At 34.7% G+C, this 14,678-nt stretch overlaps 2 protein-coding genes across 2 annotated transcripts; one reads left to right on the forward strand and one right to left on the reverse strand.

Annotated features, from left to right (window-relative positions):
* Positions 1–512: 512 nt before the first annotated feature.
* Positions 513–9,249, forward strand: LOC110816517 (RING/FYVE/PHD zinc finger superfamily protein). Its single transcript, XM_022044739.2, has 4 exons — positions 513–729; positions 1,825–3,010; positions 8,518–8,592; positions 8,885–9,249. Exons 2-4 carry the CDS (start codon positions 2,105–2,107, stop codon positions 8,999–9,001), a joined length of 1,098 nt encoding a protein of 365 aa, XP_021900431.1. The 5' UTR covers positions 513–729; positions 1,825–2,104; the 3' UTR covers positions 9,002–9,249.
* Positions 9,250–10,898: 1,649 nt separating this feature from the next.
* Positions 10,899–14,562, reverse strand: LOC110816518 (topoisomerase I damage affected-like protein). Its single transcript, XM_022044740.2, has 2 exons — positions 13,324–14,562; positions 10,899–11,230 (listed from the first exon to the last, which is right to left on the reverse strand). The coding sequence occupies exon 1, from the start codon at positions 14,231–14,233 to the stop codon at positions 13,328–13,330; it is 906 nt and encodes a 301-aa protein (XP_021900432.2). The 5' UTR covers positions 14,234–14,562; the 3' UTR covers positions 10,899–11,230; positions 13,324–13,327.
* Positions 14,563–14,678: the final 116 nt, after the last annotated feature.

Genomic DNA, 14,678 nt, shown 5'->3' on the forward strand with positions numbered 1-14,678 from the left:
TTTACAATACTTCAACGAATTTATTTATTTTTTATTATTAATTGATGTATTTTATTATTATTAACTTTTGATATTATATTAATAATAACAACAAAATATAATTAAAAAATTTTATAAAAGTGAATTATTAATTTTATATTTTTATTAATAGATTTGTATTCTATTTAAAAATACGAATTTAAATTTATTAAAAAAATAAAATTTATTATTTTATAAATAAATTATAATAAATTAATAATTATTAATTTATAATATTTGCTTTGATGACATTTTTAATTTAATTTATCAGTGCGTTATTAAGATTCTGATGATGAAGTTGAGTTAAAATTTAATAAATTTTTTAGGTAAAAAAATGTTTTTTAGTTAATGTAATTACGAGAATTAAAAATATAATCTAGTAATTTATATGAGGAAAGAAAAAGACAAAATAAGTGACCTCATTATAAATATTTAATTAAAATTATAAATGTAGAGTATCCGAGAGGCGTAAAGAGAAATCTAGCTGTAATGTTTTATTTTCTTTCTTAAAAAAAAAAAAAGAAGAAAATTGCGTGTAAAATCAGAAACAGAGGAGAGATGTGAGGAGGAAGAGGCGACGGTGAAAGAAAAAGCAGAAGGGAGTCCACCAGCGAAGAACACATTCTCTCGTGACTGCTACACTCTGTTGCTGGAGCAACGACGAACACGCAAAAAGCTTCGACACAAATCTCTGCCGACTGATCAACAAATGTAGAAACTCTCTCTCGTTGATCTCCTCCATCATTCGAGCTTCTCTCTCTCTCTCCGTTTCATTCTGCTTTTCGGTTTCGATATAAACTCCTGATTCTCGAGGGCTTGTTTGATTTCTAGTTTTTTTCTTAGAGAGTAATCATTTCCGGTTTTTTTTTTTTTGTTTGGTTATTTTATCAAGCTCGTGGTTCTCCATACTCTAGTGGAATTCGATATCGATTCTTGTTTACTTGGAAGTTTACTGGATTTTAGCTGAATTGCCTCTTTTTTGCTTCATTTTTTCGGTGTTTGGTTCTGTTGGGTTGAATTTGGAGTTTGTAGTCTACCGTTTTTCATAAATAAGCTTTCAGGAGACCAGACAATTTTTTTTTTTCTTAATTTTCATTTTGGTTTTTGGTATCTCGTTTGATTGGGTGATAATTCGATACTCGGGCGTTTTAGATCTCTATATTAATAATTCTTTAAGAGATGCTTGGGATGCTTTTAAACTAAGAAGTTGCTTGCGTTCGTGTTCTTCTTTGCAGTTCCTACAACTAAATCTTCATCTCTTCTACCAAAAATTCAGTTTTGTTTTTATTTTATTTTTTTAAATCTTCATCTCTTCACCCACTAAGTTACAGCATCCTTGGGACCTCTAACTTTGATGTATTACTTACAGTTTTATATGCTTAAGACATGGCACGATGTGATTTGGTGCTTATGTGTCAAATATCAGAATTGGGTAGCAGCGAGCACTAACCTTTGAAATTGTTTTAGTGACTTGGTGGTGGAGTTTTTAACTGAATGCGGGTGCTTTCAGTGTCTCATAAGTTGTTATGATGAGGGTTAACTTGGTGTTACATCAATGTATTGATCTTCTAGACAGTCTCTTCATAAGGTCTATTTGTGGGTTAACGTCATTTTTCATGTCAAGATAATAATGCTAACGCTTGGCTTTACACAGATAAGTTTTTTCAGTCAGTAATGGCTGGTGCTATTTCAATATAGTTGGATCTATAGAGACATTCATCATGATATTATTCTATAGCTTCTATTCTGTTTAGTTTCTTCTCATGCCTCAATGAAGCATTAACGTTCTTCTCCCTTCCACACCAGGTCCTCTGGAACGGAGAGAGTTAGGCATCTTATTCTCTCTTGCACGTGGTATTAGTCCGTTATTAGTGCTGAGGCTTGGATTATGATAACAACACTGAGCACTTTTCTCCTAAGGAAACAGTGGTTTTTAAGCTGTCAATTTTGTACCATAATACTGGCTCTTTGCTGTATATTTTATTAAAGTCTCAAGGGGGAAATTGGATTCATGCAATTGATTAAGGTTACATGTCAAAGTGAGATGGTGCATAGTTTCCAGTAAAGAGCAAGTTCATTTGATGTGATGGGTAAAGAGAATTTATCACAAACAATTAATAGTGGAATAAGTAATGATGGTGGTTCACCTGTTGAGAGTGAAAATTTTGGGATGTATTCACAACACAGTCTAGACAAAGAGTCTGGGCTGGAGACTTGTCGAGTATGCCAATGTGCTGAATCTGACAAAAAGGGAGATACTGCATTGGGATTTTTGGGCATCACTCCACCAGTTCAAGAAGCACGTAAAAGCAATGGAGGAGTAAAGCCTGATGGCAAGGAAGGCCTGAAAGATATTGACAGTGATTCCCTTGCCAAAAATAATGGAAGAGAATCTGGGTTTGTTGAATTCATAAGCCCAGAAGGGGAGGTTTTCATTTGTGATACTGATTTAGAAATGGGCTCATGTCACCATTATGATGCATTGATTGAGCTTGGCTGTTCTTGCAAAAATGACCTTGCACTAGTGCACTATGCTTGTGCACTCAAATGGTTTATTAATCATGGTTCCACTGTTTGTGAAATCTGTGGACAGGTTGCTAAAAATATCAGGACTTCTGACTTAAAAAAAATTGTGGTTTCATTGAAGGATTATGAAGCATTAAGGGAAAGGACTGCCAGTGGGGATCCCAATCCTTCACAGGTGCATGCAAATTCAGGTGTGGATCCTGATGCAATTGCGGCTATTCGAAGACAAAGACTGAGTGAAATTTCATTGTGGTTTTGTCCGCACAACAATAACAGTAATTATCACAATACTTCTGCTACACTATCACAGGTTGCTTCTGAACAAACTTTGAGTACTGCTAGGGAAGATGCTATCCCTGTTGAAAACCCTGCGACCAAATGGGCTGTTGAAGGTACTGGAATTTTGCTTGCTACAGGTCTGCTTACTGTTACTCTGGCATGGCTCATTGCTCCTCGTGTTGGAAAGGTATGCTGGTATTGGTCTTATCATGAAGATATCGGTAGATATAAACTGTTGCTTTATTTCTCTTTGCTTATGTGAAATGTTATTTTTGCTATCAGTATCTTATTCGCATGCAGAATATCTAACTGTTTGGTCAGAAAATGAGAAGTTAAAGTAATGAAATTGGAATGAAAATGACAAGTGATGATTATCAACAGAAAAGAGTCCCTCAAAAAGTCTGGATAACTCAAATGAACATTTCCTATCTATTATTTCTACCTTTCTGCATTACCATAATGACTAATGGACTGTGACTGGTTTTGGCTTCTATATGTGGTAAGACCTGTAATTTCTTTCACGCGAGTTGCATTGCCTATCATGTAAAGGGATTAGGTGCAATTTGTATTGAAGTGTTTCTTTTGGGGTTCTCTCTATTCTCTCTTTTTTGTCATTCTTATATATATATATATATATATATATATATATATATGTTGCGGCTGAGGAGCTAGATAAACCAAGATAACTTTTTGGGATTGTTGGGGGGAGGGGGGGTGGTGGCTTTGGGAATGGGAGGACAAGACATAAGGAGAACCAATTGTAAGAATATCATGTATTATCGATTGCCAAAAGGTGTCGCATTCTCTTTAGCCTTTTGTTTGCCTGTTTACTCTTAGTTGTAACATGTTGTGTGTCTTTTTCACATAACATTTTCAGTGAATTCATACATTTGATAGTTGTAAATGTAGCTTGTCCCTTATTGTAACAATTTAGAGGATGTTACACCCTTTAGCAAAGATTTTGAGATTTGAGGGATTAATGGGACTTAGCTGTTTCTAGGGTAAGGTGAGAAGCTTGTAAGAGAGTGCTTTCTTTTTGTAATTTCTTTAATCCATTGGAAGCCCATTGGGCCTAAGGTTTTCACAACAAGAGGTAGTCTCCTCCCTTCTTTTCAACCTTTCCAATCCAGTGACTAAGCAGGATTGGATCTAGGTCTTTGTGTTTCATAACTAATTTAGTTGACACCTAGAGAATGAGAGGAATTGCAAATCTTGATTATAGTTTTTTTAGGTTTTTTTTGTAAAATAAAATTTAAATTTTGGAAAAAATAGAAGGCCAGCCCAAGAATAATTAAGGAGAAATGAAGAGAAGGCGTTATGTGATGTGTGATATTTCTGGAAATTCCACATATGAACTAGGGAAAAAAAGGATGAAACTACTATGAGAACAAAGAATGTGACATCCTCCCCTTAAGATTGACCTAATGTTCCTTAGTTGGATATGCTTTTCGTTTTTTTTTTTTTAATCTTTCCTCAAAACTCATAAAAAACAGCTTCGAAACCAAACTCTGGATATTTGTTATTCTGCAACAACCCTCTTCTCCTCAAATTATTACCCTACGAGGACGCTCTTCGACATTCTATCCTATGTGCTCTTTGCATAATCATTTTTTTATTCATGTAATTACTTCTAAAAAGATGTTAGGAATTCAAATTTATTATGTGTGCATTATGTTTAGTACTTTTTCAATATAGGAATATTATTACAAAAAGATATGAATCACAGATAAAGGGAGAATAAGAGATCCCTGGCAACAGAACTGAAAACAAAAAAAAAGAATCAAACATGATACAAACAAGGCAGCTGTTCGATGTTTCAAAAACAGCTAAAGAGAATCCCTAAAAAAGAGACCATGCATCATAGGCCACATTGAGGCCAGAAAACTAATCTATTCCAAAGCAAGAAAGGATGAGATTGGAAACAATCTGTGAAGACCCTACAACACCTCTCCAACCATAACACCCACAACCCTGCAACAATAGCCAATCTCTATAGCATTTCATGTTGCTTGTTCTTAACAAAGCCATGTAGAGAAAAGAAAATAAGAACTTTGAGGGTGTAAATTTAGGGAAAAATGCTGAAATATTTTATTGAAATGAAAGTAAGGATATATATACATGTAAATGGAATCATGTATGATAACCAATATAAATTACCCCATTAATTTCTTTTCTAATTAGTTTAATACATTTGGAAATATAATCAATCTATTATATATATAGATTTTCTATAATTTTTTTTTGAAATATTATAGAATACTATAGATCTTCTATAATATTCTAACACTCTCCCTCAAGCTGGAGGATAAATATTAATCATGCCTAACTTGTTCCAAAGATACTCAATCCGTGTTATATTAAGAGGTTTTGTGAATATATCACCAAGTTGTTCTCATGTCTTCATGTAACCAGTAGATATATAGTTTTCCTTAATTTTCTCTCGGATGAAGTGACAATCAATTTCGATATGCTTGGTTTATCATAATACATAGGATTTGAGGCAATATAAAGGGCAGCCTGATTATCGCACCAGAATCAATCACCCATTTGTTTGATGAGGAGATAAAATATCTTTTACCTAATTCAGCAGAAGTAGTAGTTGGTGGGTATTCATTCAAAGATTCTTGAAACTGAGATATTCTTGCATACTCATCGGCTGAAACCATAATAGTTTTCTCAAAAGATGAGCTAAGAGTAGCAACAATTGTAATATTAGCAGTATGTGTTCTCTGATTCCGATTCTGTAATTACTTACATTGCCACTTTGTATGTCTTTGCTCATGACAGCAATAACAAACAATATTACTTGAATCATTGTTTCGACTATCAATTGCTCTGTTTTTTCTCCTGTTATTATTTCTTCCTCCTCCTCTGACAACAAGAACATTAGGGTGCTGATTGGGTGTAGTATTCTCTGTGAGTAACACCTTACTGAAAACTTCTTGTAGAGATGTAATCTCGAAACCGGATAAAATTTGAGATTTAGCAATCTCAAATTCAGGTAAAAGACTAGCTAAGAAGCTGATTATGGCCATCTGCTCTTTTTGTGTTTGTTGTACCTTGATGTTATCACTAAACGATAAAAGTACATTAACCTCCTCATAAGTCCTTTTGAATTTTATAAAGTAAACTGTGAGAGATTTGACCTCCTTCTCAGCACGATAGAAGGCTTTACAAACATCGTACATGCGGGACACATTGTCTTTTCCTGAGTACAGAAATTCTAAATAATCCATCAGTTTTTTAACAAACTCACAGTGATTAATTAAACCAATTACCTCACTATCAATTGAGTTTCTAATTTGTAGAAACAACCGTGCATCATCTGTTAGCCAGACTTGTTTAGTTCCATCGATGGGAGGATCTGAATCAAATTATCATCTTTATTAGTATTGTGTAGATAAACCCTGATTGTTTTGCTTCTTTTCAGATAATTTGTGGCATTTAATTTATGTTCAATGATTTTTGACATGACTGAGATTACCTCACTTACAAAGAATTTGTTATCACCCATTTTAATTCAGAATATCGAAAAAATATCACTTAAAATACTTGAAACACAGCAGTTAGGGATATACGAAAAACACTGCAATTATACCAGAAATCCTGAGAGAAACAGAGTACCTCTTCACACACGGAACTAACAAAAGCAAACTGCCACCATCAGAGACTGACCGCCACCGGAGTTCACGCGCCGCAGCTAGAAATCACCGAAATGCCTATGTTCGGCCGGAAATCACCACAAACTTCATTGGACAACTGAAATGCATAAGGGGCTCGCAAAAAATACCTCAAATCACACCGGAAAACCAAAGAAAACTTACTGTCACGCGATCTGCTTTGTCGCAACTTCCTCCGCTCTGGCCTTCTGGTTTCTTGCTCAAAACAAGCTGGCCAAACGTTTCTTCATCTGACCTTGTGCCAAACTCGTCCCGCACACGAACCGGCCTCCTCCGGTTCACCCGACGCCTGATGACTTGGAACCGCTGGGAAACAGCTTCATCCGCCTCTTCTGCGTGCACCACCGTACCAGCCACGATCTGAACTGGTCGGAGGATGGTGGTTGACTTCCTTCGGTGTCAGGAATGAGTTGTTCAATCCTTTATGTGGTCTGATCTAATCTGACCTCTAAAAATCCTAACCCTGGCTCTAATATCATGTAAATTTTAGGAAAAAATATTGAATATTTCTTGTGCTTTATTGAAATGAAAGTAGGGATGTACATATATGTAAATGGAATCATATATGGTAACCAGTATAAATTACTCTATTAATTTCTTTTCTAACTAGTTTAATACATTTGGAAATATAATCAACCTATTATGTATATAGATCTTCTATAATATTCTAACACAGAGAAAGGGGGCAAACTTGTATCAAAGCTGTAAAAATACGTAGTCCAAAATTTTCGAGGGAAATTAGTATGAAGAAATAACACATGACACACATCCAAAGATAGCTAACAATTGGGTCTACGTGCCTAGAGCAAAATAAGATTCTAGTTTCCGATTTTGAATGTTTAGCAAATTTTGGAGTCCAAACACCTCATGATCATATGGTTGGTAATAGTAACATATTTAATATCCACTATCAAGAACAATAAAGAGAATATGTAACATTCTTTGACAACGACTTTGGACTGAAGGAAATGAAAGGAAATAAAGGGAAAGGAACTTGAGGGTAACTTATTTCCCTTATCTAAATGATTTTTATGAAATGGAAGAGGAAATGGTTGGCTATTTGCTATGTTCTCCGTTTTTCCTTCAAATTTTGGATTTTTCCTGTCCGCAAATGTGGAGACTCGATATTTTGTTGGCTAACAAAACCCTAGTGATTCAATTAACATATTGTGGTCTCCCTGATACTTTTATTCTGGTTGATAAATGACACATTAGGGGTCAGTGACCAAGGATTAAATTTTTTGGTGGTTTTGTAGATCTGCATCATTATCATCATCATTATCATTATCATTATCAATAAATGTTATAGCTTCACCTTGTAATCAGATGAGTCGTGGTAGTAACATAATTAACATCCGATAAGAAGAACAATAAAGGAAATACGTAGTACACTTTACCAACTTCTTTGGATTGAAGGAAATGAAAGGAAATAAGGGAAAGGAACTTGAGGGTACCTTTTTTCCATTGTCCGAAAGCTTTTTTGAGAAATGGAAGTCCAATTTTTAGTTAAAGTTTTTGTATTTTGTAGTTCCCAAATATGGGGATGGCATATTATATTGGCTAAAAAAATCCCAAAGTGATTCAAGTAACATCACGTGGTCTCCCTGCTATTTTTATTCTGGTTGAAAGAGTTTACTATTGTTTGGACTTCAAAAATCCCAAGTGATTCAAGTAACATCACGTGGTCTCCCTGCTATTTTTATTCTGGTTGAAAGAGTTTCGTATTGTTTGGACTTCAATTATATGTTAGGGGTGAGTGATTAAGGTTAGATTTATTCGGTGGTTTTTTATATCTGTTTTATTATCATTAACAATAAATGTTATGGCTTCTTGTAATTACATTCTTGTGCGCAATTTGGAACTTTTTCCAGGGTAAACAGGTTTTTGTATTTTTTTTCATTTAAGAATTCTTATTTGTAGTTGATCTGGGATGCAATACCAGCAATATAGTAATTACCTTTTTAAAATATGCTAAATATGCACTCCGTCTAACTGATTACAATTTGATGTGCAGAAAACTGCAAAAAGTGGTCTTCACATCCTCCTTGGGGGCATTTGTGCTTTGACGGTTGTGGTTTTCTTCCGCTTCGTAAGTAGCTGAACAAAGAATACCCTATTAGCATGATGCCTATTAGCATTTCATTTAGTAGCCTGAGAAATTCTTTGGTCTGTCATACGCAACTAAGAAATGATTATATGGAGATTGAATTGGTTTGGCACTCATGAGATCATTATTGTATTTATGGGTGGCTCGTGTGGCTTCTTTAGTTTGATGTGTTAAGATACTAGTTTGATTTTTGCATTTCTTTTCTCTTATGAACGGGTGATCTGAAAAGAATTAAAAAAAGAGAGGGTGATATTGGTTGTTGTAAACCTTGCAGATTGTGCTCACTAGAATCAAGTATGGACCTGCACGGTACTGGGCAATCTTGTTCGTCTTCTGGTTTCTTGTGTTTGGGATATGGGCTTCACGAACGCATGCAGCTCACACAACATGATGCAACTCTTGGTGCCTTGTTGATGCACGTAAATTCAGTATATTCTTTTTGTCCATTAAATAGTTCGAATGGCTGTCAAAAATAGTAAAATTCTCTAGAACTTGAACATGGTGCAAGTTTCAGTTTTGTTGATGGTTTCTTCTGTAAACCACGCTGAGGTGCTGAACGTTGATATGCCATCATTTTTAGAAGTCCGGTTGTGGATAATTTGATTTTTTTAAAAATGATTATTTCTTTTCCAAGAAAAACTTTCCAATCTTCCCTGTTGAAATCATCTGTTTAGTTCTTTGGTGGCATGCAAGAACTTTGAAATCCGAAGTTAGAGAATGAGAGAAAGAATTGACCCAAGAGCTTATTGGCTGCTTGCTTGGGAAGGAGCTTAGAGGCAAGGTTACCGGAGCATTTATTAGTTAACTTGGAGTTGGAACTAGGTTCTTAGCTATGACCAAACGTTAAGTATACTTTCTTTAAACTGCTTTCATAAAAATATTATTGAAATTGTGTTAGACTTCTATACATAATGTCTCTGTTTGATGACAAGGTCTTTAAACATATTATTTATATATTATGTTACTTCTGTAAGTACTTTTTAATTGAAGGGAAAGCAAACGATTTGCTAAAGATTCGGGATAGGTGGTTGCATTTATTTGGATCGTTAATTCTAGGACATGGCTTGTATACGGTGGATGATTTTGGATACTACTTAACAAATATGTAAATATTTTTGAATTACGGGTTGCATCCCCTTGTGCTATGTTAATAGATTTACACTTTTTATTTCAAAACAAAAAAAAAATATTACTTCTCTAAGTACTTTTTAATTGTATCAATCTTCTTTATCCTTGTGTCATTACTCTTAGAATAAAATAGGGTTAGGAAGATGAACAGACTGAGGTTTCAAGTGTAAATGTTGGCCGTACATGATGGTGTATTTAGAGTATAGATACTCAACTATTAGGTCTATGATTTAGAAGTGTACCACAATTTTTACTTTCCTTAACAATACAACATTAGCACCAATAATAGAGTTGAAAAATTCACAAAATTATTCCCTTATTTGTGTAATTACCATTTACATTACTAATCGTAGGAAGCAATATTCCCGTGTTTCATCTCAATAATCCGTTTTTTATGCTCTTGTTATTTTTCTCTCTCGAAGTATATTTGTCGAAAAAGTTGGTGTTTTGTGATGCATTCATTGATCAAATATTTTACTAGAAAATTATTTAAGAACGTATTAATTGTTGACTTGATTTGAGAAAATTAAAATTTATTTTTTATTTATAATTTTTTTTAAAAAATACTCCAAATATGAAATAATAAATAAAATTCAAAATTTTTGTACGTTCTCATGTAACAACTAATAAGTTGTGTCAAAAGCGACTAGATCAAAATACCCTTTGTACTATAATGTATATTTCAAAGTAACTAAAAGTTATTTTTTATTTGTGATTTTAGAGAAATGCACTAAATATGAAGAATTTTTTTTCAAAAATTTTATATGTATTCATGTAACAAGTAACTTCGAAAGTGATTATTAGGTCAAAATACTTTTTATACTATAATAGAAAATGATAAGACCTTTTTACTAGTATCAAAAAAGACTAATTTGCTATAAGATTTGAAGAGATTATGAAAAATTATAATAGGGTGAAATTACAAGGATGTTTTAGATTTTCAATTTTAAATGCTAATTTATGTAAGGTGAATCCTTATAAAATTCTGATCTACCACCAAACGTCTGTAAAATTGTCGTATTGACTGAATCAATTTAGAGATTTTATTTTTCAAAATTCCACTTTTTTTTTTATATATATAAAAAGAAATACCAAACTATGTTCATCTTAATTCTCACATTTTGGAAGATGCAACCATAAACTAAAGAATGCCAACATACTGAAACTTCTGCAACTACTAATCATTTTCCTTAAAAAAAAAAAAAAACCATCCCGATTTCATACAATGATATTATCCGGTCAAGGCAGCAAGCTATAAATTTGATTAATCTCAAAACTTCGTTGCTATATCGGTATCACTGGTTTTCACTTTCCGCGTATTTTGGCATAAGCATTTGGAAGACATTTACAAACGACATTTTTGTTAGTCTTTGCTTCAAAACTTGGAGGAAGAGCTATACATACAGAGGTAATGTACAAATTGCAGACCACATTTCTGCTGTCTGTCTTCATGACTTTTGGTCACCATATCAATTTTCTTCAACAGCAAACCCTGCACGACAACCGTTAATGACACCAATCATCCTTCACCACTTTGAAACAGTAAGTATAACAATAATGAAGGATATATAAATACAGAATTATGCATCCATGTTGTTATGATAACAAGGACGAAGAGAGTCCAATAGAAAAATATGGGCTCCAGATGAAGTGCAGATAGCAGGCGGTAGGCCCAATTGACATTCTTTATTCCTTTTTCGAGAGGATGTATAGGTTGCTCGTAAACAAACTAGCAAAGAGTTCAGAATTGCTCAAAGAAATATATAAACCACAATGATCCAACTGACGGCAGCTTCTTAGTCGATCTCATCTTTGTATGAAAACATCATCAATCAAATCCACTATACATGTTTAATGGATCACTCCTCTCATCAAGATCATTTCAGCAGTTAGAGAACCGATAGGTACTGAAAATTATGCTGCTACTTTTGGCAGGTAGTAGACATTTTTCTCGGAGAATGCATTTACTAGATGTTTGCCTTTTAAAGAGCATGCCATAATATTTTCATAGCACCAGCTTAGCCAAAAGCCGATGATTCTTTACCCTTATGCTGTCTCAGAGCCCAAGTTCCAATAATGTCATTCAACATTGAGGAGTCATTTTCAAATAAGGATCTGTAACTTCACCGTTGCATTTAGTTCAGTTCTCATTCAATTCCTAATCAATTTCTAGTTTTAATTTTCATATATGTCGTGTTTATGTTACCAATACCATTGTTAATTCTTTGACTGTAGGAATACAACTGCTACCTTCAAATGTAGGAATTCAATGCCTACGATCAAGGAATTCAAGATTTGCTTCTGCTAACTCAGAAACAACAGATTATGCATGTTAAGATTAATATAAAAATCAGAAGTAGGAATTAAATATGAATTGAATAGAAACTGCCTAAAGGATTTAAACTAGGGATCTGAATCAACTATATCAAACCTTCTACAAGCCCTCTATTCTGAAGCCTTTTTCTCCATTCTCAAATTAACCATGGTAGGAAGCTCTTTTTCTCTTAAGAGATTGGGTAGCCATTACCATCTTTCTAAAATTTACAAAAACAAATAGCAACGATCTGCACCACCTTTTTCTGGGAAAATGCAAATTTTATAAGTTCCAGAACTATAAGCCTATAAGCTATTGCCAATCTCTGGCTGGAATCTCCATTATGACCAAAGAACAATTCCTTGCATCCACGGTAGCTCTTATTAGCAATGAACTCGGGCCAAAATCAGGTGTTCTGGCCTTTCCCAATGACAAGCTTCAGGAATATTTGATATTTTATATAATTGGCCAACACCAAAGACACATAGAGAAGCATTAAAACAGAAGAGGCAAAAAGATGATTCAACACAATGTTTTATTCCAATCAGACCTGTCATAGCAGCTTTCACTTGGACATAATACAAATTTCTGAAACTAAGAAACTAATATATCTGCAAAAAGCTGTAATGACTTAGCCCAGAGCTATAAGAACTCTTATCAGAATCATTAGTTTAAAGCTCCCTAAGAGTCATTCCAAAATCCAAAGTGAAAGGCAGCAACCTTGGGTGAACCATTGCAACTCTTTTACAAGCCTTACTAGAATAATCATCTCAAGCATTTCTCACAAAGCGCAACTAGTCATAGTGCAAGAAAAGCAATAATTTCATCTAGGTACTGTGTAGTTAAGAACATGACTTCCCTAACCTGATTACAACCAACACTAAAATAACGAAAAGCTTTGTAATCAAGTACAACTGTCCAAACACTTACTGCTAGCAAAAATCAAGCTTCTATACTTGTTAAATTATGATCAAACGAAGAAAAACTAGCTGTCACTAGTTTTGTAAGTATTCTTCGGATTTACAGATCCCAGAGTAAAGTACAAGTTTTAGTGTTTCGCTACTGTGAATAGAGAAATGCAGAATGCCCCACAAATAGATTAGTCCTGAAAATATTTGTATTCCCTAACAATTCCATGAAAGAAAACCAAAGAAATAAGCAGTTCACCAAATTAAGAAACTCAATCATGCAAAAATAAAAAATAAAAAATAATTAACAATAAACAAAGAGAATGCAGAATTGTCAAAGCAAGAAACAGATCAAATCCATACCAATTTAGGCGAGAAAGAAGACATCATCAGTCATCAGGACCACATACTGCAAAATCCTCAGCGGGGCGTTCCTAAAATCAAGTGCAGGCAACCTCAGCTCCCTAACCCTACACTCCCCATTTCCTCTCCTGGCTCGAACTCGACCCGGTTCCACTTTCCTGAACAGATAGAAAGAATTGGCACCGGAAAGCCTGCTGCTACCAGAATCTACAGATGGATTCTTCTTGGTCTTAAAAAGGGTCCATCCCATCCCAGCCAAAGCCCGAGAAAACGCCTCCATGGAATTAATTCGATCACCCGTTAACCGTGAGAACAGAGATATAGAGCAGCAATTCCAATTGCTACTAGGAATCTCAAATTCTGCCCCATTCGTCGGTTTATTTGGGGTAAAGAAAACCAGCTTGAAAAGCCCTTTTGAGAGTGAAACGAAGGAGCGAAGATGGGAGAGAGAGGAAGCAGAGATGGAAGGGAAGGAGAGTAAAACGGCATCGTTTGGCAGAGACCACGACAGTGACGACGAAAGCGACAGAGTCGACCACGATGATGGATACGACGACGACAACGGTGAAGCTGACGCGGAAGAAGAAGAGGACGTGGACGGTGGGTAGGAGAAAACGATGTGGGAAAGAGAGGGAGTAGGGTATAAATCCATACCCATATCTCTTGCAATGGTGGCTAATCTATAGGTGTCTGCAACAAGCTCTCTGGTTGGGAGGAAGAAGAGCAATGGCGTCCTGGTTTTATTGATGGATTTCTTAGTTTTAGTTGGTTCCTGAGGGGAATGATTGGAAGAACCGCCATCATCATCATCGTCATCACTATCCTGCTTGTAGTGATGGGAGTGAGTGAAATGATGGGAATTTAGGGTTTCTCCCAAGAGAAGAGAACGAACCAGCTTTAGGGGGAACATCTTGTTCTTCTTCTTTTTCTTCTTCTTCTTCTTCTTCTTCTTCTTCTTCTTCTTGTGCTTTACCTTTTGGTCGGTGTGAAAGAGTGATTAGGGCATCTTATGAAATCTTTTGACTAATCAAATTACTTCATCTCCCTGTAGATAAACCCTAAATACAACCTTCTACTCTTTTTGACATTCACATGGTCCCCATCTTCTACGGCTTCTCTTTCTTTCCCAAGAAAAATTGCATCCCAAGCAAAATCCCAAAATCCCTAATTGAGACGATTTCCAAATGGATTTACCTTTTGGTTCATTACATATTCTATCCACCTTTACTTTCTTTTAGGCTTAATTACTACACATATATATATATATACATATATTTAATGCGGAATGATACATTTACCTTCTTGTATATTGAGAAAGTAGTTATATAGAATATAGAATATATATATATATATAT

Source organism: Carica papaya, chromosome 6, assembly GCF_054855325.1.
Source record: "Carica papaya isolate Zhongbai chromosome 6, ASM5485532v1, whole genome shotgun sequence".
Taxonomy (NCBI): Eukaryota; Viridiplantae; Streptophyta; class Magnoliopsida; order Brassicales; family Caricaceae; genus Carica; species Carica papaya.